The sequence below is a fragment of the Xenopus tropicalis genome, chromosome 3 (assembly GCF_000004195.4).
Source record: "Xenopus tropicalis strain Nigerian chromosome 3, UCB_Xtro_10.0, whole genome shotgun sequence".
NCBI lineage: Eukaryota > Metazoa > Chordata > Amphibia > Anura > Pipidae > Xenopus > Xenopus tropicalis.
The window spans coordinates 122,703,254-122,729,291 of NC_030679.2; the positions used below are offsets into that span (position 1 = coordinate 122,703,254).

The 26,038-nt window shown below is 40.1% G+C and overlaps 1 protein-coding gene across 1 annotated transcript in view; it reads right to left on the bottom strand.

The window, feature by feature from the left end:
- Positions 1-10,133: 10,133 nt before the first annotated feature.
- The window catches only part of antxr1 (ANTXR cell adhesion molecule 1), a 92,281-nt gene continuing 76,376 nt past the window's right edge, over positions 10,134-26,038 (bottom strand). The window contains exon 18 of the mRNA XM_002935307.5: positions 10,134-12,169. Coding sequence (XP_002935353.2) covers positions 11,897-12,169 — 273 coding nt within the window. The 3' untranslated portion in view covers positions 10,134-11,896. The remainder of the gene's footprint in view (positions 12,170-26,038) is intronic.

A 26,038-nucleotide genomic window follows, 5' to 3' on the forward strand; every position in this document is an offset into this window, starting at 1 on the left:
TCCCTTCTTGAACGGTTTTCCTGGTCCTCTAACTTTTTCTGAAGATCTGTTATTTGTCTTTTCATTGTATTTATTTCCAGTTCATGACCATCTAGGACCGTAATTGCATCATCCATTTTTTGTTCAAGGAGATCCGTACGTTGTCCTAGCTCTCTTATTTCTTTCGTTAATGCTTTGGTTATTTTCGTGGAGGATGCCTCTAGCTCTGAAAGAAGTATAATTCACAGCCCCAAAGCCCAGCAATACACACTGGATACTGGGAAATGTGAAATTTATTGCAAAGTCCATAATTTCAAAAGGAATAAATATACGCTCTACCAGTAATACAATGTGGTAGCATTTTTTTTATTATTCCTATTGGAATGCAAGAAATACAATGAACAGCCTGATTTTTCAGGAATACAATGTGATTGCCTCGACTGACAATGGAGAGTCATAGTTCAACATTTTTAGCTCATTATTTCCTGTGGAATACAATCAAAAATCAGCTCTACAAAAGGAATACATATTAATGCAGTAGCAGGAATACAATGTGGTATGTTTTCTTTATTTCCTTTGGAATATAATGTAGAGCACACGGCTACTCATGTGATGGCTGTAAGCCTGGCCAAGATTAGAGATATCAATGCGAGTAACATATAGGAATGGGAGATGAACACAGTGATAGCATAACTAGAAAGGTATGTGACGGCTGCTTATTGATGTCAGTTTGAATTAATATTTTACTGGTCTTAAAAATTTCAAGTCAGCAGAGCCCCATTTGTCCCCCAGGTTTAGTCTGTAAAAAATGTTGTAGCAAGTTTTGCCATGTTGCCTTGTGATGCCACAAATCTATCAGCTTTAATAGTTAAGCAATGTTCTTCAATACAATAACTGAAATGTACAAAACTTTTAACTTTTTGCACATTTTTCAAATAGACAGCAGGACTAATATGGTTAATATGAGGGATAGGGTTAAATGCAGATGGTATAAGCAATGCCAGTGCAAGAGTTATTGTTGGAGCCTCAGTGCCTGAGGGAATTCTGCCGAGAAAGATTCCAAGGAAGAATGGAAAAGACTTTCCGCTCAGAAAGCCTGAGCCCCAGCTCCTCCTTTGTGCCTGCGCAGCTTGCGCTTTGTCATTTACTGTAGAAATGAATCTGACTGAATGTGCTGTTTTACTGCTCACATACTATGTGTTACACAGTGGGGGTGGTGCATTATTTAACCGAATTACAGCCTCCGTGCAACTTTGTAACTGCTTTTTCTGGTGTTCCACAAATTCACAATGTAAAGTTCAGCCACATCTGCACGTTCCCAAACTGTGTATTGTGGAGCCACTTTGTGCTCTATTGTAAATCTGCAGAGAGGGGTCAGAAAATTCAGGCCATTATTCCCTGGTAGGATTGGCTCAGCTGGGCACCAGGAGAAAAAATGGGTCCCCAGTCCTGGCACATAGGTGAGTGGTAGGGTTCGGCACAATGGTGGGTTGCCTTTGCAAGTTATGGGCAGTGGCAGGGGGCCAAAAGCACAAAAATCTGCTGCTGTTTGTATTTTGGAAATACAGTCTAACTGACTGTCCTGTTATAGCTGGGAGGAAGTACCCACCTAATACATACATGACTAGTGATGAGAGAAATTTTTCATCAGGCATGGATTCTCTGTGAATTTGCGTGTTTCGCCATGGGTGGATTTTTGTGCAAAATATTGTTATAAGAATTGTTGTGAGCTGCATTTTTTATGTGCGTGCCAATTTCTTTTGATGCGCATCATTTTCACATTTTGCAAATTTTTCGCCATTGTGCACATTTTTTCAATGTTTTGCAAATCACTATGCATGACTTTACATACGCTACCCAGCAACCGGGTGGGTCTGTAATACAGCAAGGGGTCATTCCTGCAAACAGTCCCATTCATTACAGCAGCAGTACTTTACTCTAGTCCAGTGATCTCCAACCAGTGGCTCAGGGGCAACATGTTGCTCCTCGACCCCTTGGATGTTGCTCCCAGTGGCCTCAAAAATGTTGCTTATTTTTTAATTCCTGGCTTGAGGCAAGTTTTGGTTCCATAAATACCAGGTGTAAAGTCAAACAGATTCTCCTATAGGCTGCCAGTCCATATATTGCCTAGCCAATCACACCTCATATTTGGCACCCCCAGGCAGTGTCGGGCTGGCCCACAGGGATACCAGGAAAATTCCCGGCCCTCCTGCTTCTAGCCATTTGTCCTAATTCATGGCCATTTCTTATTTTTCTGTGGGAACAAAGAAACTAAATATACTGTATAGAAGAATAGATTATAGAATGTAAATATAAAAAAATCAGGAAAGAAGTGGATGAAAAAGTTTGGAGAGTGGGTCCATGGTCTAAGGTTTCCTGGTGGGCCCCTGGAGTCCCAGTCCGACATTGCCCCCAGGAACTGTTCTCATGCTTGTGTCTTTTTACATTTGAATGTGACTCACAGGTTAAAAAAGTTGGGGACCCCTGCTCTAGTCTATTGAGACAAGTGGCAGTGCTGCCATGCAGTTGGTCACCTGACACACCTTAGATGCTACTGGCAGAGGAAGTCAGGGGGAGGAGAAAGAAAGTTCCAGAGCTCCAGAAGCTGCACGTGGGCTCAGAGAGAGGAGCAGCACAAGAAGAAGCTGTCTTTTAGAACAGGCTGGTACAGGGAAGGCAGATCCTGTACCTGGAGATCCTGTGAGGAGTCCTGACTGGAGGAACAAATACCTGCAGGGGATCCCATCTGAGTACCTAAAGGGGCTGGTAGTCTCACTGCATGTCAGTAGGTGCTGGACTCGCCTGAAGGTTCTGTGTGAATCGCCCAAAGAGATCCCTGGAGTGAGTATCATTAAAGTGAAAGTAATAAAGGAGCGCTTGAAGATTTAAAGTATATAAACTGTTTCCTTTGGACTGAGCTAAAGGACTTTACATAGTTAGTGAGATAGCTTGCGCTGGCAAAGATAGTTAGTAAGGCCCTTATTGCCACTTGATAGGAGTGTTATGTGTATTAGTTTCCCCTTTATTTCAGATAAAAGTTATTTTGTTTATCAAGTACTGTGTGTGCATTATTATTGTTCCTAGAGGGGCCACCCGTAGGTGCACTCCCGGATCCCACTAGGTGGAGGCACTGCGCTAATAAGTACCAGGTACCCAGTCTCTCCCAATACCACTGCGGAGTGATTCAGGTTTGTCCCGTGCCATCAGGTAAGTGCCACACGTGGAGTGTAACACTGTCAAAAGTGCCAGAAGCGGTGAGGATAGGGTTACGTTTTCAAGCCTGTCCAATCAATTTTCTGGTCGATATTGGATGAAATATCGCTTGATGTACGGTCTTTTGGTGCACACTAACCTTACGATAATTGTTGGATCATAAGTAAAGAAAAATCCTTATGTGTATAGCCAGCTTAGGATTCGCCTTTGTGTAAGATTTTCTCTCTTCGATACTCCTGGAAGTCCTGCCTGAAGGTCACTGAGCATTACATATAGGGTAAACTCTGCATATTCTGGGATCTATGGCGGAATGGTTCTTACAGCAGCATTTACATATAACTGTGACCTTATTATGAGCTGGGAAGGCAATTAAAATGCTGCACCTCAAGGTGGAAAGCTTGAACTGAAAAAACAAAAATGTGTGAAAAACACTAAATAAAAATGCCTGTGATTTAATAAGACTATGTGCCAGGGCCACAAATAGACTTAAACATATGGGACATTTGGCCTAGATCTCACATGTTGTGCCCCTCATATAATTTTTGTATTTAAGTCTTTCTATCTGGAACCTCAAAGCACAAATGCTTAATATGGTGTCCTTGGGTATATCGTAATAATGCAAGCTGGCCAACTTGGCCACATTTGTATCCATAGATCGTGCAATGTGCCAGTGCCTCGGGTCTCTTAGGAACCACAGGCATTGAAAAAAGGCTGAGGCTCTAAAGCAGCAGGACCCAACCACCAAGTTGTGCTCAACCACTACATTTTAAACCATTGGGCAAGGATGCAATGAGGTTGTGACCACAAAATACATATAGACAACAAGAGATTCCCTGCACTCACCTATTATCAAAATATATATATATATATATATATATATATATAGGGCATTAAGACATTCTGTGAGTGCAGAGGATCTCCTGTAGGCTACCAGTCCACTCATGGGCTCCCAAATAGCCAATCACAGCCATTATTTGGCACCCTCAGGAACATTTTTCATGCTTGTGTTGCTCCCCAACTCTTTACATTAAAATGTGTCTCACAGTTAAAAAGGGTTGGGGAAGTGCTGCAGCCTTTCAGCTGTAATTGGACTGCTGCTCCCTCCATCACTCAACAGTCTTCAGCTGTTATACAGAATGTGTATAGTTTATTTTCCCTCAAGAGGACCAGTGAGGTACTGCAGGTAGCATTAGGGTTCTAGCTGCTCCCTAGGCTGGACTTGTTAATTCATCATAAGGTACAAACTAGAAGACCAGCTGCTTCTCATGTTCAATGCTTTTGGCTTCCACTAATACATGACAGTGTTCTATGCTGCTCTTGTATGTAGTACAAAGCAAGGGCATGTCTCATGATGCCAGTTTGGCCAGTTGGCATGCTGGGAGATATGCTGCCACCTACACAGTGGCGAAGTAATGACATGTGAGGCCCCTAGGTGACACTTTCCACAGGTTACTTCCACTTCCAACAATTATACAAATATACAAAAATTAACTTTCAAAATGTTAACTATTAGTAATAATTATTAGTACAATGGGCCCCTGATAGCAATGGGCTATAGTCTAGGGATGCCTAGGCATTACTCCGCCCCTGCACCTACAGGGGTTTTAAAGAGACCTCTGTAGATCAGGAACCTTTTAAATATGATAAAAAAAAACTACTCTTGATATTTTCAAAGGCTATTTCAGAACCTGATAAATTCACACAAGAAATACTGGTTGAATTTTTTTATTAGAAAAAAAAAAAATTACAATGACATCATTTTACCATGTGACACAAATAAACGGATGACGCAGTACAGAACTTAGGTGGTAATGTAATAGAAAGCCCAACGTTTGCATCCAGTAGGCCATGTCAGCCAACCAGATGTTAATTTCAAAAGGCAAATTCTAGGTGCTGATTGGTTGCTTTCTGCTGCTAGACTGGATCCAATTTTGCCCCAGATATTTTGTTACCCCCATAGGATTACAGCTGTTCCTGTAGGATGTGGATCTGGTCAACAGATTATATGGAGTCTGTAAGTGTATTTGGGTTTCCAGCCCATTCCTTTCCAGAGTGATAATATTGGCAGATGAGCGGCCCCGGAGCAAAGCACATGCCGTAACGTTGTTTTCATTGAGCAAAACATTTACATTTAGCTAAATACTAAGTAATATTCTGAGACATTTTGCAATTGGTCTTCATTTTTTATTATTTGTGGTTTTTTAATTATTTTGCTTTTGGTTCAGCAATGCTCCAGTTTGGAATTTCAGCAGTTATCTGGTTACTAGGGTTCAAATTTTTTTAGCAACCAGGGACACAAGTGACAGTGCAAAGCATAATGTGCGATATGACTGAGTACTGTCTATAGCACTAATTTACAGATGAGTTATGATTCTTATGTGCTATATGGCTGTATTACTATGTGGGTGGGTACGAGACTCAGGGGTGGGGTTGTGTTTTTTAAATAAAATATATTATGTAGGTGGAGCTGACAAAAAGATTGACCCTCTTTTACACACAAAGCTGCAACATCGTCCCAGTGCAGTGGCCCATAGCAACCGGACATTTCTTTTCATTCTGACAGCTGGAATTTTTGCTGGGTTGCTAGGGGTTACTGCACTGGTGCAAAGGTTTATGATATGCATGATTATACAGACTATTTAGCAAAGTTGCCGACTAGCAAAATTGAAGTCAACTGAATAAAGGGCTTAACAGGTCATGAATAATATCATTCTTAAATTAGTCGCCATGTTTTAGATAAAGTATATTGGTTTTATAAAAGAACCGGACAGCAATTCCAAGGGATCTAAGTCTGAATTATCATGGGGGATCATAATGGAAAGAACTGGAACATTGTAAAGAAGAAAAAAAGACACATTTGGCTTTAGGTGACTATTGGCCACATCTACAAGTGATTGCCCAACAAGACAGCCTGCATTCTAAATGGCAAGTCTGCAATGATAAAAATCCACCAACTGCAAGGCAAAGCAATAGATATTACTGTAAGGAAGATGATAAGGATCTCATATTGCTCACAAAACAGTTAATGTAGTTGTTTAATTACACACTCGTTATTTCATATGTGTTTTTTCAGGTTTATTGTTAGAAAGCAGCCTAATTATACACATTTTTGCACTGACTCATGGTTTCCAAGGCAGCAAAGACATGTTGGGACTGGGTTACTAATATAGAAGTGATTCTAAACTATAGCAACTTACCCATAGCATCTAATCACCTACTAGATTTATTACAAATAAGTTGCAACTTTGCTGGTATTTCACCAACCTAGCCGATAAAATACAGCCAATGCTGGGGCCAGTGTTACAGTGTGTAACCCCTAGCTGTTTTTCCCCTGATCTGCCCCTATACCCTATAATAGTTCCTTCTCTATCTGTGCCAGCTACTCTATAACCCTGCTCTACCCATCAAATCCTTGCCCATATTCGATTTTGCCTTGATACCTTATGGCCCTGTCCCTTATATCACCTGCTTTCTTCTTTCTGGACTGTTATGTTTCAGCATAAATAAAATCAAGGATTCAATTTACCATAAGCAACTGTACCAGTGCTATCTGTATTGGGAACCCAAGGCAAGCCCACTGTGTCTGAAATGGATAGCATGCTTCTAAATTGTGTGCTACCTTAAATCCAGAACCAGGACAGACACTTACTACAGCTATATGCAGGGCAAACACAATGGGCACAGTTGTCACTGCCACAGAACACCAGAAATGCATGGCAGTTACTGAGCCTTTGGTGATAGATTCAGGAATATCTAAGGCAACAAATAAACATTCAAATAAACTCTAATTCACTCCAGGGGGACATTTAAACATTTTATTGCTCCTTGTTCCATAGCTACTCCTCCATATTTATGATCTTAATTTTTTCACTCTCTATTTCCACCTCCACACCTATTTTTAATGGCCTTACACTTTTTCATCCTATTGTCTCCACTCTGATGCTTCATTTTCTATATGCCCTGGCCACATAGTTTACTCAGGAGAAGAGCAGTCATAGTAGTTAAAGGGTTTCAGGTGCCCTTTGGCGTAATAGAACAATTCAGCAAGAGTACCCTAATTTATTAATTAGGTATATGATGGAGCTGTGATTCTTGGAAACGCATCCATGGGAAGGAGGAGAGCCATTAAGATTGTCATTACTGTATGTCAACTAGGTAGATTAGAAGACCCACTAATGTCTGACTACAGTACAGCAATCTGATGTTATAATTAATATTATATTAATAATATAATTAATGTAGGCCATTTGCCTAGGACAATTAAGGGACCCAAGTGTCGGTCCGCTGAGTCCTGAATAAGATGCTATCTAACTGGCCCTAGATTACTAACTGGGTTCCTGGTGGAGCTATGATTGCTGAACAAGGCCATCTTTGTAACACTCTCATTGTTCTTTGGAAGTATAGGAGAGCCACTGAGATTGTCATTAATGTTAGGCATTTGGCTAGTTAGATTTGGGGGCCCACTGATATTTAAACCCAGTAAGTCTTGAATAAGATGATGTCTAACTTGAGAAAGCTGATTGCTAACTGTTTTCTAATGGACCTTTGAACAAAAAGCAACTCCATATTTACATACTTGGCCACTTTAAACACCGTGTTTTATAGTATTAGAGAGGGACATTAAGCTTGGAATTAATGTGAGTCAACTGGATAATTAGATTTCTATTGATGTTTGGGGTTACTAATACATTTTCTTGTGTCATTTTGGGCTATTGGACCCAGAACTGATCTAAGTCTGATCTTCCCCATGTTGTCCCTCACGGGTGGGCAGTACAGGAACGTATGTCCTAAACATTCTGTATCATCCTAACTCCTCCCCAATGAAGTCCACTTTATAGGTCCATAGGGAAATCTCCTTTCAATCTTCCTGATCAATTCAGCATTATAACAAAGCAAAAGAACAAGGAATAATATCCTACTGTCAGTTACATTTGGCATCAGTAGATAATTACCAGATCTGTTTTTCTCCTTGTATAGAATGCTGACTTCAGAATAACATGAAACCTTATATGCTTTCTCTAGTACAATAACATAATCTGGTAAAACAGAGGCTTATAACAACAAATGCTAACAAAAGGAGCACATTATACCCGAATAACAACACGCCTTCTGGAACTGGTTAGCATTTACAGAATTATCATATTGTTCTAAGGTTAAATGAGACTCGAATGAAGGGATTCCAAAACAAAAAAATGTTGAGGAAAAACCTAAATTCAACAAAAATATGTATTAAATGACAAATGTATCTTTTTTATACCAATGGCATAAAATTAAATTGTTGGATAACACTGATAAACGTTTCTCAGAGGAATGTGCAATACCAATTAGTCATTATATGGGATAAACCCTTCTTATTTTTACCTATTTTGGGGCTTTGCATATGGATACCTCATCTATAGTTACCACTTACTATAACTTCTGCCATACTAGGGCACATTATAGTAACTCCCCCCATTTGGCCTTCTATCTGTGCAGGGTACACATGTGGTTTCTCGTTAGTATGCATAGCCTGCTTTTATAGACACTTTTATATTATACACACTGACATGGGTCTGTATTGACAATATTCTCAGTCAATGTGTATTACCCAACCTGCTCTTTACACTTTTTAAACCCAAACTGCTCTTCACACTGAATTCCACATCTGGGAGTAAAAGTGGTGGGTGACCCAACGGTAGGTTACAGCAGTGGTTCCCAAACTGTGGGGTGCCTCAGTGGGGGGTGGGAGGTAAGGGGCATGGAGCCGGGGTTTGGGGCTCAGCCTAAGGCCAGTTAGGGTGAGACTGGGGTGAATAGAAATTTGCTTTCCTAGATTCAACTGAATGCCCCATTTGACGTTAGAGTGAGATATAAAGTAAATATGTATTTACTGTCCCAAATATTTATGAATCTTTGTCTGAATTACTGATAATCTGATATTTTCCTATATCTGTACTTAATTATGAGTTAATAGAGGCCTGACTAAAGACTGGACCTATAATGGTTTCCATGGCCATATAAAGAAGGACAATATCCAGCCGCCATTGCTTTGTTTAGCCCCACCTAGTTTGACGGTCCTCTAACCAGTGTGCACTAATGTGCATATTTATTGCAGTGTGTTAACCACATCACTGGTAATGTTGCCCATAGCAACCATTCAACAATTAGATATAAATGGTCATCTACAAGTTAGAAAACAAAAGCAAAGATCTGATTGGTTGCTATGGGCGACATAACCGGTGATGTTGGCTTACACTATAATAAATATGGCCTTAAATGTATACATTAGGATCCTGTTGGTGGCCATACTTATGTGTATTTTATGAAAAGTATTAACTTGATTTGCCTTTTTATCATACTATACAGTAAATCTTGCACCGGGGGACAACAAGCCAATCGTTTATTTACAGGGGATGTACAGTATGATCTATGGATTCTTTTTCTCTTAGCGTATATGTTATTAAGACAGCCATACACTGACCCACCCTCAGCCAATGAGCCAAATGGACAGACACCATGTGACTAGCCTTACTCATTTGTTCTGTTTCTCAGAAAGTGACCAGTTACACATGGTACAAGTGCAGTAAGGCAGAGCATGTCATGAATATTTCTACATTTCTTCTTACCTTGTCATTGCTATTCTTATTGTGCAGCCTATACAGTTTGGCCTATAAATATGGTGCAACTCTGCTCCATTTTGACTCTAACAAAGCTGGCAACAGTTCATTTTGTAAAATTTATGGAAACTGGAAGTGCTGCAACACTTCTTTTTTTCAAAAGGGTAGTAAAATAATAAATAATAAAGGCTGCAACTAAAATTCACTAGAAAGTAGACGGCAGCCATATTGGTTACTAGATATGGTTGGGCTTGTCTCTTACTGTCCAGTTCTAAGTCAAAGTACTATTGATCAGAGCTTGCTTCCCGCAACTTTCCATCCATGGCGTAAATCAGACGTTCGTCAGACCAATCATGTGGTTTGCTTTTATATGGATACTTTGTATTAACAGATAGCCCCATGTATGACACAGTTCAATATGACAAGCACTGCTTGATCTAGTGATACTTCAAAGGTAAAATAATTTACATCTGCTGTGTTCATACTGAAGGCTGAACAAGTTCTTAATGTACTACAAGCAAGCAACACAAATGAATATATACATCAGGCACTAATAAGGCTATGAGCGCACATGTCTAGCTATGGCAAGTAAAGTGGAGCTTGGCTAATGCTTACATTGGTATTGTTTATACCCATCTGCACAACATATGGGCTTCCCACTATGGCTTTCCCTCTCAACAAGGCATTCTTCTTCCCATGACAGCACCATCATTTAGAGACCACTCAGGCCTTCATTCATGTTTCTTTCAGTTGGGGGCAATAGGAAATAACTAACCCCTTTACATTTCCTCTCTTATTCATAGTGCTCGTTAGAATATACACAGGAAAGGGTAGCTGATTTGTAACTTACAAAATCATAAACCTGTTATTACATAATATTTTGCTTGGTCATTAGCAGAAAGAAAGGATAATTGTTTTCCATTGCATTTAATCAATGTTTGTCAGCAAGGCTGCTTTTTTTTTCTCTGAAAATTCCCCTGATTATAAGTAAAAGGCAATCAACTTATTCATGAATATGAAGAACAAGAAAAAAGCAACAAAATCAAGTCATTAATCTTCTTAATCTGCTAGTCCCTCGCTAAACAGCCTATGATATGTAAATGTTACCCCTGGGGTAGATCGCCTTTGACAAACCAGCTGTGCTGCTGAGCCGTTGAATTTTAGGAGTTGCCATTGTAAAGTCCCTGTGCTGCTCAATATAGCGGTTAGTTTAAAACTTATTGCAAATGCATACATGGATATCGATTATACCAAGATCTGATTTTCCATTTTGGACTCAGAATGTTCAGCGAAGCATTTTCGAAGCTTAGCCATTACGTTATGTTTCTGCAAGAGCCGTTTGGAAGCAAAGGTCCAGCCTTCTGCTGTTGAAAAATACTAGGTTCCATTTCTTCTCTTTCCATAATAATTGGTATTGTCAGCATTCAATATTTCCCTTTTAAATGACACTGTATAGGCATGATCCGTGGAACCTTCCTTTTTGGTTTTCCTGATTAACCATTGACAATGTTTAAATCCATAATCGCTTCTTTCTTTGTACTTCTTCATTGGTTGGAGGTGTAGGACTTGGTCATTTTGATTCAAGAATAATTCTCCTCTGAAACATAGAGCTCAACTTTCTAAGGTCATCATCAAAGTTCACACTGCCAATTGTCCATTTTTTTCTTTGATTTGTGACTTGCCTAGTTTTGAGTGACCAAACTCCAAAACTAGTGTAAAACAAAGGTTCAACAGGCCTTTGGCTTATTTCTCATGTATAGTTAATCGATTTTGGGTTATTGGACACTTGCTCCTAATTCCATGCTTGCTTCATGATGAACTTGAGCTCTAGGGTTGCAGTGTGGTCAACTAGAGCTGTTGGTTGACTCCACGGCTAACCAGACATTGAGATATACCTATAAAGCAGCACGTGGAAGTGGGAAGTTTTATTTTTTTTATAAATCCACAGCTTAGTCTTTTACAGTCTCAATGGAGGAGATATAGTTAAGAAAGTGGTTTTGGTCAATAGCTCTTCCATAAAACTGCAGATCTACACGTGCAGTCAAATGACAAAACTAAAGTACTTTTCTATCACCCACTACTGGGGATAAAAAGCTGCAATGAGCATCCTAAATAGAAGGATGAGGTGGGGGTCTACTAGGGGGCGGTGCTCTATTTGGAGGTGGTCCTAGTGGGGGAGGTGGAAGAGAGTTTGTTGGTGAAGGAGTAGGAGGCGGAGAGTGCAAGGGTTGAGGGGGAAGGTTAACTGGTGGTGGCGTATAGATGGGGCTCTGGGAAGGTGAGTAGATAGGGCTGCAGGGAGCTGATATAAGTGGTGCATTGTTTAGTGGGTATCTTGGAGGCATAGGCTTGCTTTCTCTGGTGAAATTTATGCATCGACCCTGAAAGAACAAAGAGATAGATTAGTGCAAATAAAAGTAGCTATTTCGACATCAAATAATTCATTTTAGATCGCTGTAAAGTGAGAGTTCAGTAGTAAAGCAGCCAGAATGTAATTGCCAAAACGAAATAGGAGCTTTCTGAATTCTTACTTCATTAGACCGCTAAAAGCTAACTGTTGACTGGTTACTATGGTTTAATGGCCCAAGGCAGACTTTTAACTATTTTATTAAATGAATTAACAATCATATCAAACAAAGCTATATGCACTTATATATTGATATGAATAATTCTAGTATTTGGTAAAATATGTGGTGGAAATAGGTTCTTTACAACGGGTGGCCCAAGTGAGCAGCAGAACAACATGTACCATATGGGGCATTTCTAAGGTGACTATGGGCCAAATACCTATTTCATGCATTTGTCTGCGCTTCTCTGTGGGAGGGAAGGAGTTAGCACAAGAGAAGTCAGGATCTTTACTTCTTTCCAGGAATGACACAACTGCTTGACACACTTAAACCAGCTGCTGGAGCATAGAGGTTCAGCAGAGCCCAAAAATTGCACTGAGATTTGAAAATATGTGAAATATATAGCAGATATTTTGGCTGCTCTTAGCATGGAAACCTGACAGCTGAGGTTCATATAAGGATATTAACGCTCTGCAGTAAAGTTTATGACTCTTTGGTTGGCCGAGAGCTTAGGTTTATCTTGTAAATGGCAATTGAGCACTTTCTGTTATGCCACAGAAACATATAATAGGAATGCAAGCGGGGGCTTGAAGAACCCCTATTTAATAGTAGCTGCATGGCAAATGAGGTTAACTATTCTTGTACATGGCAAAATAAAATCCAGACAGGCTAACATAAGTTTATAACATAAGAGTAATAAAAGTGCTATTGTTTCATAATCATCATTGTCAACACATAACATTTTCATTATGACATATAGAGACATTGGCCAGGAAACCGACCCAGGAATGATTCCATGTTTTCTGAAACCTTTAACTACGCAGTTAAAAGAATAGCAAACAGTGCATCATTTATCCCCAATGAACAAGGGATACTGCTCCAGGATGCTATAACACTTCATACAGAAGCAGAAAGGAGGTTACTTTGAATCAGTTTTTGAGCAAGAGTCATCCGTTGTATTTCATTGCAGTTACTTGTTGGATTGAAGGATTACATTGGGATTTATGGATGCATAATCCTGCCATACTCATTCGTGAACCCTGTAGAGCAGGGATCCCCAACCTTTCTCACTTGTGAGCCACAATCAAATGCAAAAAGACTTGGAGAGCAACACAAGCATCGACACTGAGTTCATGGAGGTGCCTAATAGGGGCTAAGATTGGCTATTAGGGGCCTCTATGCACACTATCAGCTTACAGGGGGCTTTATTTGGTAGTAAATCGTGTTTTTATTTAACCAAAACTTGCCTCCAAGTCAGGAATTCGAAAATAACTCCCTGGTTTGGGGGCACTGAGAGCAACATCCAAGGGGTTGGGGAACAACATGTTGCCCCCGAGCCACTGGTTGGGGATCACTGCTGTAGAGCATGGTTTGTATTTTTTATTATGGCAGGAGATAAGGTCTCAAGCTGTTATAGACAGCCAAATGGTTGCAGAACAGCCCTATTATACAATTTAAGAGCAGTATGGGACATTAGAACAGTTGTTGTCAAATGTTTTGAGTTTGAGCTCCATGTAAATGTCCAACCTTAGCCTAGGGATCCCCTTCAAGGTTAAGCCTTTGGCTAGGGCTCATCAAATGAGTACAAATATAGGAAAACATGGGTGCATTGGTCATTCAGTCATAGTTTGGAGAATATCTAACAAATACATATATACACATGTACCCCAAATCTCACCCTAAATAAGCCTCAGGCTGGGCTTTAACATGTATGTAGGAGGGCAAATAGCTATTCTCCCCACTTCTCATCAGTCTGAGCCCCTTCTGAAACTGCTCAATGCCCCCCAAGTTCCACAGTTAGGGAACCATTGCAAGGGCTGCAAATCTAATCAGTGCATCATTTGATTGGTCAAGTGCAAGTTAGGCTAATGAAATCAGCTTTTTGATTGGCTGCTATCTGCTGTCTCCTCAAAGTTCTTTATTTGTATTTTCTAAATGTATAGCATTGTCAGTGGTGGACTTGTATTCAGATAATATGCTTCCTATTCCAGGAGAATTCGAGTTGCTAGAAGTGTTTTCACTGGAAGCCAAGAGCCAGAGGTTATGCAGTTCTAGTTTAATAGCTTTAGTTACATAACAAAATATAGAATAAATTCATAGATCAGGTCATTGAGCTTTCTAAACCTCAGCTTTCTTTTGGGTTCTGTGAACACACATCATTTTTATGGCCACAAACAAGTGGGAACAACGAGCTTCAAATGATATATAATTACATTCGGCAGACTCTTCGCTGCATCTTGCGAGCCATTCCATGCACCTGTTATTGTTAAATTCCAGGAATATGTCGGTGACCACAATAAACCAATTTCTTCCACCCAAGTAAAGATTCCATTAAACACTTGTCTTGAATTATAGTTCAGCTTGGCAGTTGTACAGCCTTTACTAAACCATAGTGCAGCTGCTCATAAAATGGGATAACGTTTCCCCTGAAAGTTACAACATGCTGTTCATGCATCTGGTTTTGTTTCCCCCCACTCTGTTTTGTGCCAGAGTTAGCATTTAATAAATATATGAATGCATTAATGGTAGACTAAATATTTTCTATTTTAATTAATTTCATCTAAGGGTTAAGTATTGCATGGACGGAACAGGTCGATTCAGGAGAGCCTACATACAAAGGCCTTTCAATAATCTGGATGCTAAGAGAGAAACAAAATAGTCGTCCAATATGTGAACAGTTTCCCTTTGTGGAGGAAGACGCTTACTTGGGAACCTAACTGGACGGATCTTCTCAGAGACACTCTCAACTGTTGCTTGTAAGATTCCATCAGCTTCATCTGGCTCCTGCTTTATGGGTGAGCAGCAGCCAACAGTAAAACACCAGCCCAACCATTCTGCAGTGATGCCCCAGAGGGTTTCCCGTTGGCCTGTCCCCCCTGGAAACTGCATCAGAACTAACAGGGCTTGGAAAGAGCAGTTACTGTAATGTTTCCGCAGTAATGAGGTATTTTGTTCTAGACGATGGGACCTAGAAAGTGAATACATTTTTATATTGGCCCATTGTGGTTTTTGATGGCTAAACTAAAACAAAGTTGTAACTGTTTAGGGGAGATATGAAATGCCTTTTGGGTATTTTGGTCATTATAAGGCTCATTTACACCCAGTAGTACATTTGTCAGTTGCACATAAAACAACTTTCATGGTACTTCATTGTACTTGCTTCAAAATTCTCACCTTGCTCCTCCCTCTAGTTGCCAGTGTACCACTCCCACCCATGGTTTGTACCACTCCCACCCATGGTTTGTACCACTCCCACCCATGGTTACAAAGTGATATCCCTTTCTTAGCCTGTGACATTATGTTGTGTCTGCTTTGGACCCAGAAGGGCACTGCAACCAATAACTGGTGATAAAAAGGGACAGCATTCAAAAGTCTTTTTAAAGAGATCTTCCTTCTCAGCTTTTTTTTCTTTTACTTTTGATGCTGAATATGTTTGGTGCAAAGAAGCCCTATGGCAATGTACTATGTTGTGCATATGAAGTCTAAGTCATAGAGGGCTGGCTGGAAGGGAGAGGTAAGGTAGAAGTGCGGTGCTTCTTTAGAAAGATCCCTGGGCTAGTGAAGCTTTTCCCAAAAACAAGCACCAGTCAGGAAAAAAACAACAGTTTGATCTCAATGAGGGGTGCCTGCCATTCTAACTAGACCTCTCCTTGTCTTTTAAGTTCTATGTATCTTTTTTCAGAAAGTTATTTTTAGTTTCACAACACTATCCCTTATGGACTATGAAGATTTTCATTCATCCAGATCATGGTATATCTCTTTAGGTTCGTTGTAAATGCATATTCTTCCTTGCAGGAGTTCTAACTGTAGCTAATGGGGAAAGATGGTGAGATATTACTAATAATAAGGTGCAGAGTGAGGCCATTTGGCCGTATGCTAATGGTGCAGCTGCTGGCGGAGGATGAAAGGTGCAGGCCATTATTGGGGGGGGGGCTTCTCTGCAAACTTGAAGTTACACAGTTCAAAGGAATAGAGCGGCACGTCATCAGACTCAGCTGGAAGTGAATGCAAATCGTATATATGAACCGATTCAGCTGTGCGCCAGTAACGCAGCCAGTATAGTTGGGATGTTGTGTTTGTGGGGGTTGTGGGTATGTGTGTGGGGTGATTGTGTGTGTGTATATGTTGGGTGTGTGTGGGGGGGGTGATTGTGTGTGTGTGTATATGTTGGGTGTGTGTGTGGGTTGGGGAGGAGAGCAGATTACACACCCCTTTGTACCACAGATCAGTTCTAAAGGTGGAGCCGCTAGGGGCGCAGTATCCCCACCAAAACTCAAACACTACTATGAGAGCACTTTGTCCTACTCTGATAAAAACTTGCCTGTGGTGCAAAAATGTGTCCATAGCTGCACTGGCCCTTAATATGGATATGTAAGGCAGCACTAGCCTTTTGGTGGGTAATGTACCTCCATGGCAATACTTATTTGCCTTTGATATATGCAGCACTCTGCAACCATCAGCTCCTCTGGTTTCTTCTGTGTTAGTAAACATGGTATACATGGCAGGACTTCCCTCAATAACCTAATCTTTTTCCACTTACTTGCTGTGCAACCCCAAGCACCCCTAACTCTTTACTACCCATTATCCACTATCTAAGGAAACAAAGTACCTGCAGCCCCCCAGATATAACATTCACCCTTCTGATATCAGGGTATTTTGCCAGTGTTATAAGAGCACTTGTAAATGCTGTCACACTAGACTATAGATTGTAATGGATAATGTACCCAGGCCTAGACTGGCATTCTGTGGGTTCTGGCAAATGCCAAAGGGACTGCTGTAAGATGCCATAGACAGTCACTATTTATTGGGCTGGGGATGATGTTTGTGCTTCTCTGCACTTGAAATGCCAGGGCCTATTTTAAATCCCATCCCAACTGTTTAAGATATTACAAGTCCCCTTTATGTTCTATGACCTGTATAAAAGCCACTCTGATGGAACTTCTAATACATATACATTATCCCCTATATATCGTGAGTGGGTCCCTAAGCTCAGTAGGTTTCAGCAGCACAGTATGTGCTTCCCTGCTAAAGGGCTTGTGGGGACCTTGGACTGGTAAAGAATCCAAAAGGTACGGATTATCATCTCTAAACTGTCATTGGTGAGTTTTAGTTTTCCTTTAACACGGAGGAAACATTAAAAATCTCAGTAACTGACCTAAAAAGACCTATGAAAGCTCTGTTTTCCGATTAATTAATGAAGTAGAAGGCACGACTGTGATGGGAAATCACATACAGAAGCAGGCATGGCCAGCAATTAAATATCTGAGTAATGGCAAGAACAGGTTTAAAATATCAAATGAACTTTTTCAAGTGGGTTTAAAAAACACTGAATTTGAAATAATAACCCCTTTGATGTAGGAGTATCCTGGATCATGCCTCGCTCTGTTGCTTAAATACTGTAAAAATAACTATTAATGTGGAGGCGAGGAGCAATGGCTGGCTTCTGAACATGCTAGCATACCGCAGGAATTCCCATGTGACCCGCTCTGACATTCTGCGCTGATGGGAAACAGATGGGTCGTGCAGTGACCTACAGTTCCCTCGGCTTCTCTGCTAGCGCTTACCTTCTCTATCCCCCTGGAAACGGGTCACACAGACCAAACAGACCCTGCACTTGGCCAAGTTAGCTAAATGGCATCAGTTATTGCTCACCTTTCCATTAACTCTTAGTATGATGTTGTCAAGGTTATTCTAAGACATTACACAATTGCCTTTTATTCTGTATTATGTGTGTTTTTTAAATGTGCATCTTTTTATTTTGGAATATTAACAGTTTTATGGTTGTAAAAGGGGATCTATCATGTAAATGTAACAAAAGCTTCATTTTACTGAATAAGAAACTTTCTAAATATAATCAATTAAGGTTTTTTTGTAATTGTTTTGGCATAATCAAACTATTCTTCACTATCTCCCTCTCAGCAATCTTTCTCTATTTATTCTATTTTCATGCAGGAGGTGGAGTCCGATTTTGATTGACAGCTAGGTCTTAAGGTGAAGACACACAGAGCTACTAGTAGCAGCTACTTTTTCATGGCTACTAAGGGTAGTGATACACAGGGAGGTTAGTCGCCCCGTGACAAATCTTCGTTGTTGCAGGCGACTAATCTCCCCAAAATGCCATCCCACTGGCTAGAATGTAAATCGCCAGTGGGATGGCATAAGTGTTGCTGTGATGTCCCGCAGTCACCCGAAGTTTCCTCTGAAGACAACTTCGGGCGACTGTGGAACATCGCGCATGTACCATTGCCCTAAACATAGGCAATACTGAAAATTGCCGCTGCTAAAAGATAGTTATCAGTAAATGATCAGCATTGTCTATTTTAGTATCCCCGACAAGTAGCTGCTACTAGTAGCTCTGTGTGTCTTCACCCTAATACATCCTTTGGGGTGGCTGCACCCTTTGTCTAGCAAATTGATTAGAGCTGACTCTTAAAAAAAACAACTCTGCCAAAAATCCTGTCTCTCTACATGCAGGATTTGTGCCAGTTAGTCAGTTATTTTGTTAGATTTTGTTTGAGCTGGAGTCGGTTATTTACGTTAGCTCATTTGCTAACTCATCTGCTAGGAAAGGGAGTGCCCCTAAAAGATGAATTAAAAATCTCACCCAGACTTCTGAATGAAGAAGAGTAAATGATTATATATGGAAAGTTTCATGTTTCCATGAGAATATATTTGATTTTAATTTTCACAATAGTTTTCTTTTAAAAGGGTGAAAGGGCAACCAAATAAGTTAGGGATTCTGAAAGAATTCTTCAAAATAACCAACTATACTTCAATTAACCAAATCAATACACTTAAATTCTTTTTATGCCTTCTGATGCCCAAGCCACCCTGCTTCTGATAATCCTGAGCTCTGTCTGAGTTGGGTGCCATGTATACTCATTTCCCTTTGGGGCTTGGGTAGCTTGGGCTACTGGCAGGAATATCTTTTGAAAGATAACAAAAATAATAGTACAGGTATCGGACCCCTTATCCGGAAACCCATTATCCAGAAAGTTCCGAATTACGGAAAGGCCATCTCCCATAGACTCTATTATAAAGAAATAACTTTCCTTTTTCTCTGTAATAATAAAACAGTACCTGTACTTGATCCCAACTAAGATATAATTACCCCTTATTGGGGGCAGAACAGCCCTATTGGGTTTATTTAATGGTTAAATGATTCCCTTTTCTCTGTAATAATAAAACAGTACCTGTACTTGATCCCAACTAAGATATAATTACCCCTTATTGGGGGCAGAACAGCCCTATTGGGTTTATTTAATGGTTAAATGATTCCCTTTTCTCTGTAATAATAAAACAGTACCTGTACTTGATCCCAGCTAAGATATAACTAATCCTTATTGGAGGCAAATTACAGAAAGATCCCTTATCCGGAAAACCCCAGGTCCCAGGTATTCTGGATAACAGGTCCCATACCTGTAGTATATAATAAAGTAGATTATTTTAAAGAATTCTCTCAGAATCCCTAAACTTATCAGGAAGCCTTTTTTCCAACTAAGTTGTTGAGTATCTCTGAGCACCACGGGGTGAAACAGCCTTGCAAAATCTTTCAATAAATATTTTCTTTGCCACAAAGTTCCTTGTCTCTCAGCACCACACATTCTCTATTAAACATGTTTGTTCTAACTACAGAAATGAAAACCATGACCTCATGTTTAAATTTCAGGAGAAAGGCTGCAAACTTAAGCTCACAAACAAAGAAAAAATATTTGAAATCCTGGATCTGGGCCAGAAGTTTCGTAATCCCTATTAGTGACTTTGCTGCATATATCAGAACGTAGCCAGATAAACCCTCAATCTACTTATTGTAATGGCCCATACATAATAGCTTGGGAACGGAGAAATACAAAATGACGCACATTAGAACTGCTTTCAGGTAACCTGTTTCTCCTACTCCCATGTAACTGGAGGAGTCCCAAGTCGGACTTGGATTTCTTACTATTGAGTGCTATTCTGATACCTACTGGGAGCTGCTATCTTGCTCCCTTCCCATTGTTCTGATGATCGGCTGCTGGGAGGGGGGGGGATATCACTCCAACTTGCAGCACAGCAGTAAAGTGTGAATGAAGTTTATCAGAGCACAGGTCACATGGCTGGGGCACCCTGGGAAATGAAGAATATGGCTAGCCCCATATGAAATTTCAAAATTAAACATATAAAAATCTGTTTGTGTTTTTGAAAAACAGATTACAATGCAAGATTCTGCTGGAGAAGCTCTATTAACTGATGTGTTTTGAAAAAAATGTGTTTTCTCATGACAGTATTTCTTTAAGTACCAACGGTTGTTTATTGTTAAACAGGCTACCAGTACGCTTGTGTAGCACCATCATTACAAAGTAAATGTCTCCAGAGTGTAGCGCCCGTACCAAAGTACTTGAAATCAATATGTTTGGTTTGCTTGCAGGGCTTTCTGGTAGGAAAACAAAGTTTTACCAACAAATCTTTTAGGTGAATTAGAGTCTTGTTGGTACAGGCAGTGTCATGTGATTCATCCAGTCAGAGTAAAGTACTAGCCTTTGAAAGGGTCAGACTAAATACTTAAAGGAACAGTTCAGTGTAAAAATGAAACTAGGTCAAATAGACAGACTGCACAAAATGAAAAATATTTGAAATATAGCTAGTTATGCAAAATATAATCTATAAAGCAGGGTCCCCAAACCTTTCTTACCCGTGAGCCACAGTCAAATGTTAAAAGACTTGGAGAGCAACACAAGCACCATAAAAGTTCATGGAGGAGCCAAATAAGGGCTGTGATTGGCTATTAGGCAGCCTATATGCACACTATCAGCTTACAGGGGGCTTTATTTGGTTTGGGGGCAACATCCAAGGGGTTGGTGAGCAACATATTGCCCCCGAGCCACTGTTTGGGGATCACTGCTATAAAGGCTGGAGTGGACAGATGTCTAACATAATAGCCAGATTGCTTTCAGCTTTCTAACCTCTTTGTTAGTCAGTGACTTAAGGGGGGCCACATGGGACATAACTGTCAGTTAGTTTGCATTTGAATCTGACCTATGAGCTCACAAACTAACAGAACAGTTATGTTCAATGTGCCCCCCCCCCTAAAGTCACTAACTAAGAGGTTACAGAGCTGAAAGCAGGTAGAGTTCTGGCTATTATGTTAGACATTTGCCCACTCCATCCTTTATAGATTACATTTTTGCCTAACTAACTATAGTGCAAATATTTTTTATTTTGCGCAGTCTGTCCATTTTACCCAGTTTCATTTTTACACTGAACTGTTTCTTTAAAGGCAAAATACAATGTAAACCTATAACATCCTGCCTGGAATAAAACCAGTAACCTGCAGATTGCTGCATGGTATCTTTTAACACTGCTCCATTTAAGCAGACAGCTAAGGCTGATGCCACAAGTGGCGTTTTTACGCTGCGTTTTTTCTCAGCCTAAAAATGCCGCACAAGCCACACAGCCCCTGACTATGGTGTTTTTCAGCCTAGTACTGGTGATGTAGCAAATCCCGTTTCCATGGTGCTAATAGTGCAAAATAGTAAAAAACGCCGCGTATTTCAGCTAGGTCTGGCAGCTGCCTTTGTGTATACATAGGAATAGCTTGCTGTGCAAATACTGGCGTATTTCGGCCAATGCTTGAAAAATCCATGCTAAGGCGTTTTCTACCGTATTTACGCTTTGTGTGGTTTGCTTCAAGTCTTTTCAAGTTATTTCTATGGATGATGATATCGGGCGTTTTTCAGCCGCTGAGAAAATTAGAAAATACGCAGCGTAAAAACGCCACGTGTGGCATCAGCCTAAGGGCCTGGTTCCCTGCTATGGTACCCGTGTATTTACATGTAGTTATGGTTAGTTTCACCTGTTGTTAATCTGGTCACAGGTGCTCTGTGTTAACCATCAACTTGCCTATATACCATCTGCTCTGCACTCAGTCATGGCCTGTTATAGGTCTTTCTAGCAAAGTTCCTGGGTGTGCTGCTATTCTGTGTATTTGGTTCTGACCCCTGCCTGTATCCTGACTTTGAGTGAACTCCACCTGGACTGACCCCTTGTCTGTTTGACTTCTCTTCTGGTTCCTGATTTTGTACTGTGCTACTGTTTTGGTTTTGACCCAGCCTGCCTGACTCTGACTCTAGTAAGCTCCTTCAGTCCTTTTCAAATGATCTGCTTCCCTTGCTCATTTAGAACCTTTGCTCTGGTCCTCTCACTTTAAGACCTGGTTGCACCCGAGTAGCAGAGGGCTCCACCTGAAGCTAAAGGTGGTTGTTATAGGCAGAAGTGTGAGCTGTGACCGGAACCTTGGCAATTTCTCTGGGTTTTGGGTTACTAATTGTGACAAAACCCCAGTTCCATCTAACAGATAGAGGCCCAAATGATGAGAAGAAATAAAACTGCACTAATAAGTTCCAGAATTTCATACCTTTGCCATGTCTTGGCAAGACCTTTAGTTCCTATGAGGTCTAAATGTGCCACACTGGAAAGACTTATGGGCTTGTTTATCAATTCTCAAGTTTGTAAATTCGAGTTTTTTATTTTCTAAATAGAATAAACTCTTATATTGACTGCTCACGTATTTATTAATAAGACAAACTTGTTTGAATAAAAAACTCAAATCAAGTTTGGGGTACAAACAAAAAAAAGAAAAAACTCTATAGAAACTTCTATAGGAACTTTTTTGGATTGTTTTGAACTTAATAGATACTAGATATTCAAGTTTTTGAAACACAATTCAAATTTAATTATTTTTAGCACAAAAAAAAAATACTTGAATAGTGAAAAAAACTCAAATGTCGATAAATCTCCCCCTTGCTGTCAGAACTGGCAGATAAGAATATCCTTTTGCCAATAACAAAATAGTGTAAGTGCTGTTAAGGCAGGAGAAAGACATGTATGGAGCCAACTGAAACAAGTCCATTCAAATAATCCAGGTTAAAAAAAAGCATTGCTACAGCTCCATACAGCAGAGAAGGATACAGTGATTTCAGAGTGGGGCAAAATCAAACATCTGATGCTGTCAAATATCCAAGAAAAGTCTCCAGTGCATCATGTACCCATTTATTTAGGATTCTTGGCAAACTAATGAAACCTGAAATGAACCTGGCATTTCTTTAAAGCTCTTTCTTTACAGTATGTTGGGTACTATGTTATATGCCTTTTACAATCAGTTAAATGGTCAACCGCTGTATAAGGCTCAACTACTTTACTAGCCCTTTTGGGTCAGCTGTAATGGGTTAGAGACATATCTCAGTGCAATTATACTTAAACCACCAAGTTAAGAGACTGGGCCATGGGCTTTAGAGTACAGCAGGCACTCACAGAATCCAACATAGAGGTATAATATAAGTAAAGGGTACTTTATTGACATATTGCAAGGCTTGTACAACCTACACATTTTATGCTGCGCTATTAATTAGGCTGTGGAGTAAGTGGAGCACAGCATGAAATGCCCAGGCTGCATGATACCAAACACAACAATACCTGGTAAAGAGGACCCCCATCCCCTAAGAGAGGACTCCCATCTTAAAAGATAATGAATAGGATTACTGAATAGAATAATGTGATGATTGAAATGCTTTTTAGTTAGGTAAGTACACAACCAATATTCATGCAAAAAATAATATGTTGTACCTGTTTATTTCTCACAAACCCCCAACAGTTTTCTGATTTTTCACAGAATTAAGCACATTTAGAACATCTGCTAAGCTGTTGTGGTTCATACAAAGTTTTGCAGCTGCATTCCCTAAAGGAATAGGCATTCTCATTGATGTTTCTTGGAATGAACTCTGTTTTGACTGCCAATCTGTAGACTCTACAGTGAGGAGCTCCACAAAGAAGTACTGCAAGACCTCAGTATAAGTCCTGCTGTCCAGGGTCCTGAATGTACATTTCCATTCCAACTACCCATAGTCTATTAAAAATGAATTTCCAATTTTTATAAAGGTATAGAAAGCAACCAAGGGAAGAGGGTGTATGGGGACCCTACCCATAAAAGACTTTCCCTAAATAACTTATTACTATATATAAATATATATATAGCAGTTGGTCTCTTTTTGGGGAGGCTAAGCCTAATCTAAATCTTCAGTACTCTCTGCCTATGCAAACAACCATCAGCATGGCTCTAGCCAAGGGGTGTGCAAGCATTAATATATTAAGTAACAAGCTGGACCAGTGAGCTCTTCACACAAACTTCACACAGGTTGTGTTGCTGTCTAAACAACTTTGACTTTTCCCATGTGCTCTAACATGGTTTATAAACACTCACTGTAAAAAACACAGATTAGGTTACTGATTTAGTAACCCCAAACAAAGGAGACTCTTCATTAGTATCTACCGATTCTTCAGTCGGCTCAACATGTTTAGGATAGGACATCCTTCATCAAGTACAGTAGAGGGGGGGGGGGGAAGTTTCAAAAAAAGGTTCAAAAAGACCATTTGATTAATTAGTCTAAATACAGAAATAATTTGATCAAGTGGGAGACCTGATGACCAAAATTCAGGGAAAAATAACAGCATCCCCCCACTGACAAAGTGCAGTAGTCTGCAATGGGGTTCTTTTGAGTTCATTTGTATCTAGAGTAGCCTTTGGACAGAATATCCTATAGTTAATACAATTCAGCATGGTGGGGGGCAGACACTTTCCATAGAAATATGATTGATATTTCAGTATATGATTGGACCCATCCTTCATGCTGCTCATGCATTTACAATTAGTGTTAACATTGGCCAGAAGCTCCCAGACGTGATGCATTCTGGCACATTGACAATACAGCAGATATAGTGCAGGGAAAAAAGGAAAATTCCCCTCCAGCACTGACTGGAACATAAAATACATAATATGTCAATTGAAATTGTATAAATAAATGTTTTTTAACTGAGGCAGAGCATGTTTATTAAGCAAACCACTGAGGGGGAACATGATTAATATACAAAGCATCTCTATATTTATTATTATACCAGTGTTGATCACTAGTTTGCATAGTAAGAGCCACTTCCTAAAATACACCTTTTTGGTTTAGTGACTGACAACCCTAGTAACGGAGCATCTTGAAGTTAATGGGCTCCCAAACCTTTGGAAGATGACCAGTTCCACAAACATGTATTCAGATTTCAATTAGTCAGGATCCCACTGGTTCCTCTGCACCTCTGGGCCACCAAGTATAGCGCTGTCAACCAACCCCATGTCATGAGGGAGATAATAATGAGAGAACCTGTTTTTTTTAGGCCTGAACTCCATTTCACACTAAACGATAACATGAAATAAGGTCTCAAAAAGGCCTGGAGTGGATGATAATTTCACTCATGCCATGGGGTTGGTCGACAGCTCTGCAAGTATGTACTAATGTTTTGTTAAACCAGTTCATAAATGTTTGTATCACAGTTACATGTGCATAGTAACATGTATAATAGAGTTCCTAAGATAAATTTTAAACCTGGATTTACACATGAACAGCACAGTTGGAGTGAGGAGATGCTGCCCTTGTTTGTATGGACAACAGAGAGTATTGTCTATTGGTATTAGCTGCTGCTCATCTCCTGCAACAGTCCCCTTGACTTATTGCTAGAGAGCACATTATTTATAAAACAAACTGGTTGAGATGTAGATCAAGCATGTTTAATGCACAGGCACTGAGGGCTTAGATAGATAATGATCCAGAGCTGTATTAGGTATCTCATCAATTTTGAGAAACAGAAAGAATCAGTGCAAGCGAC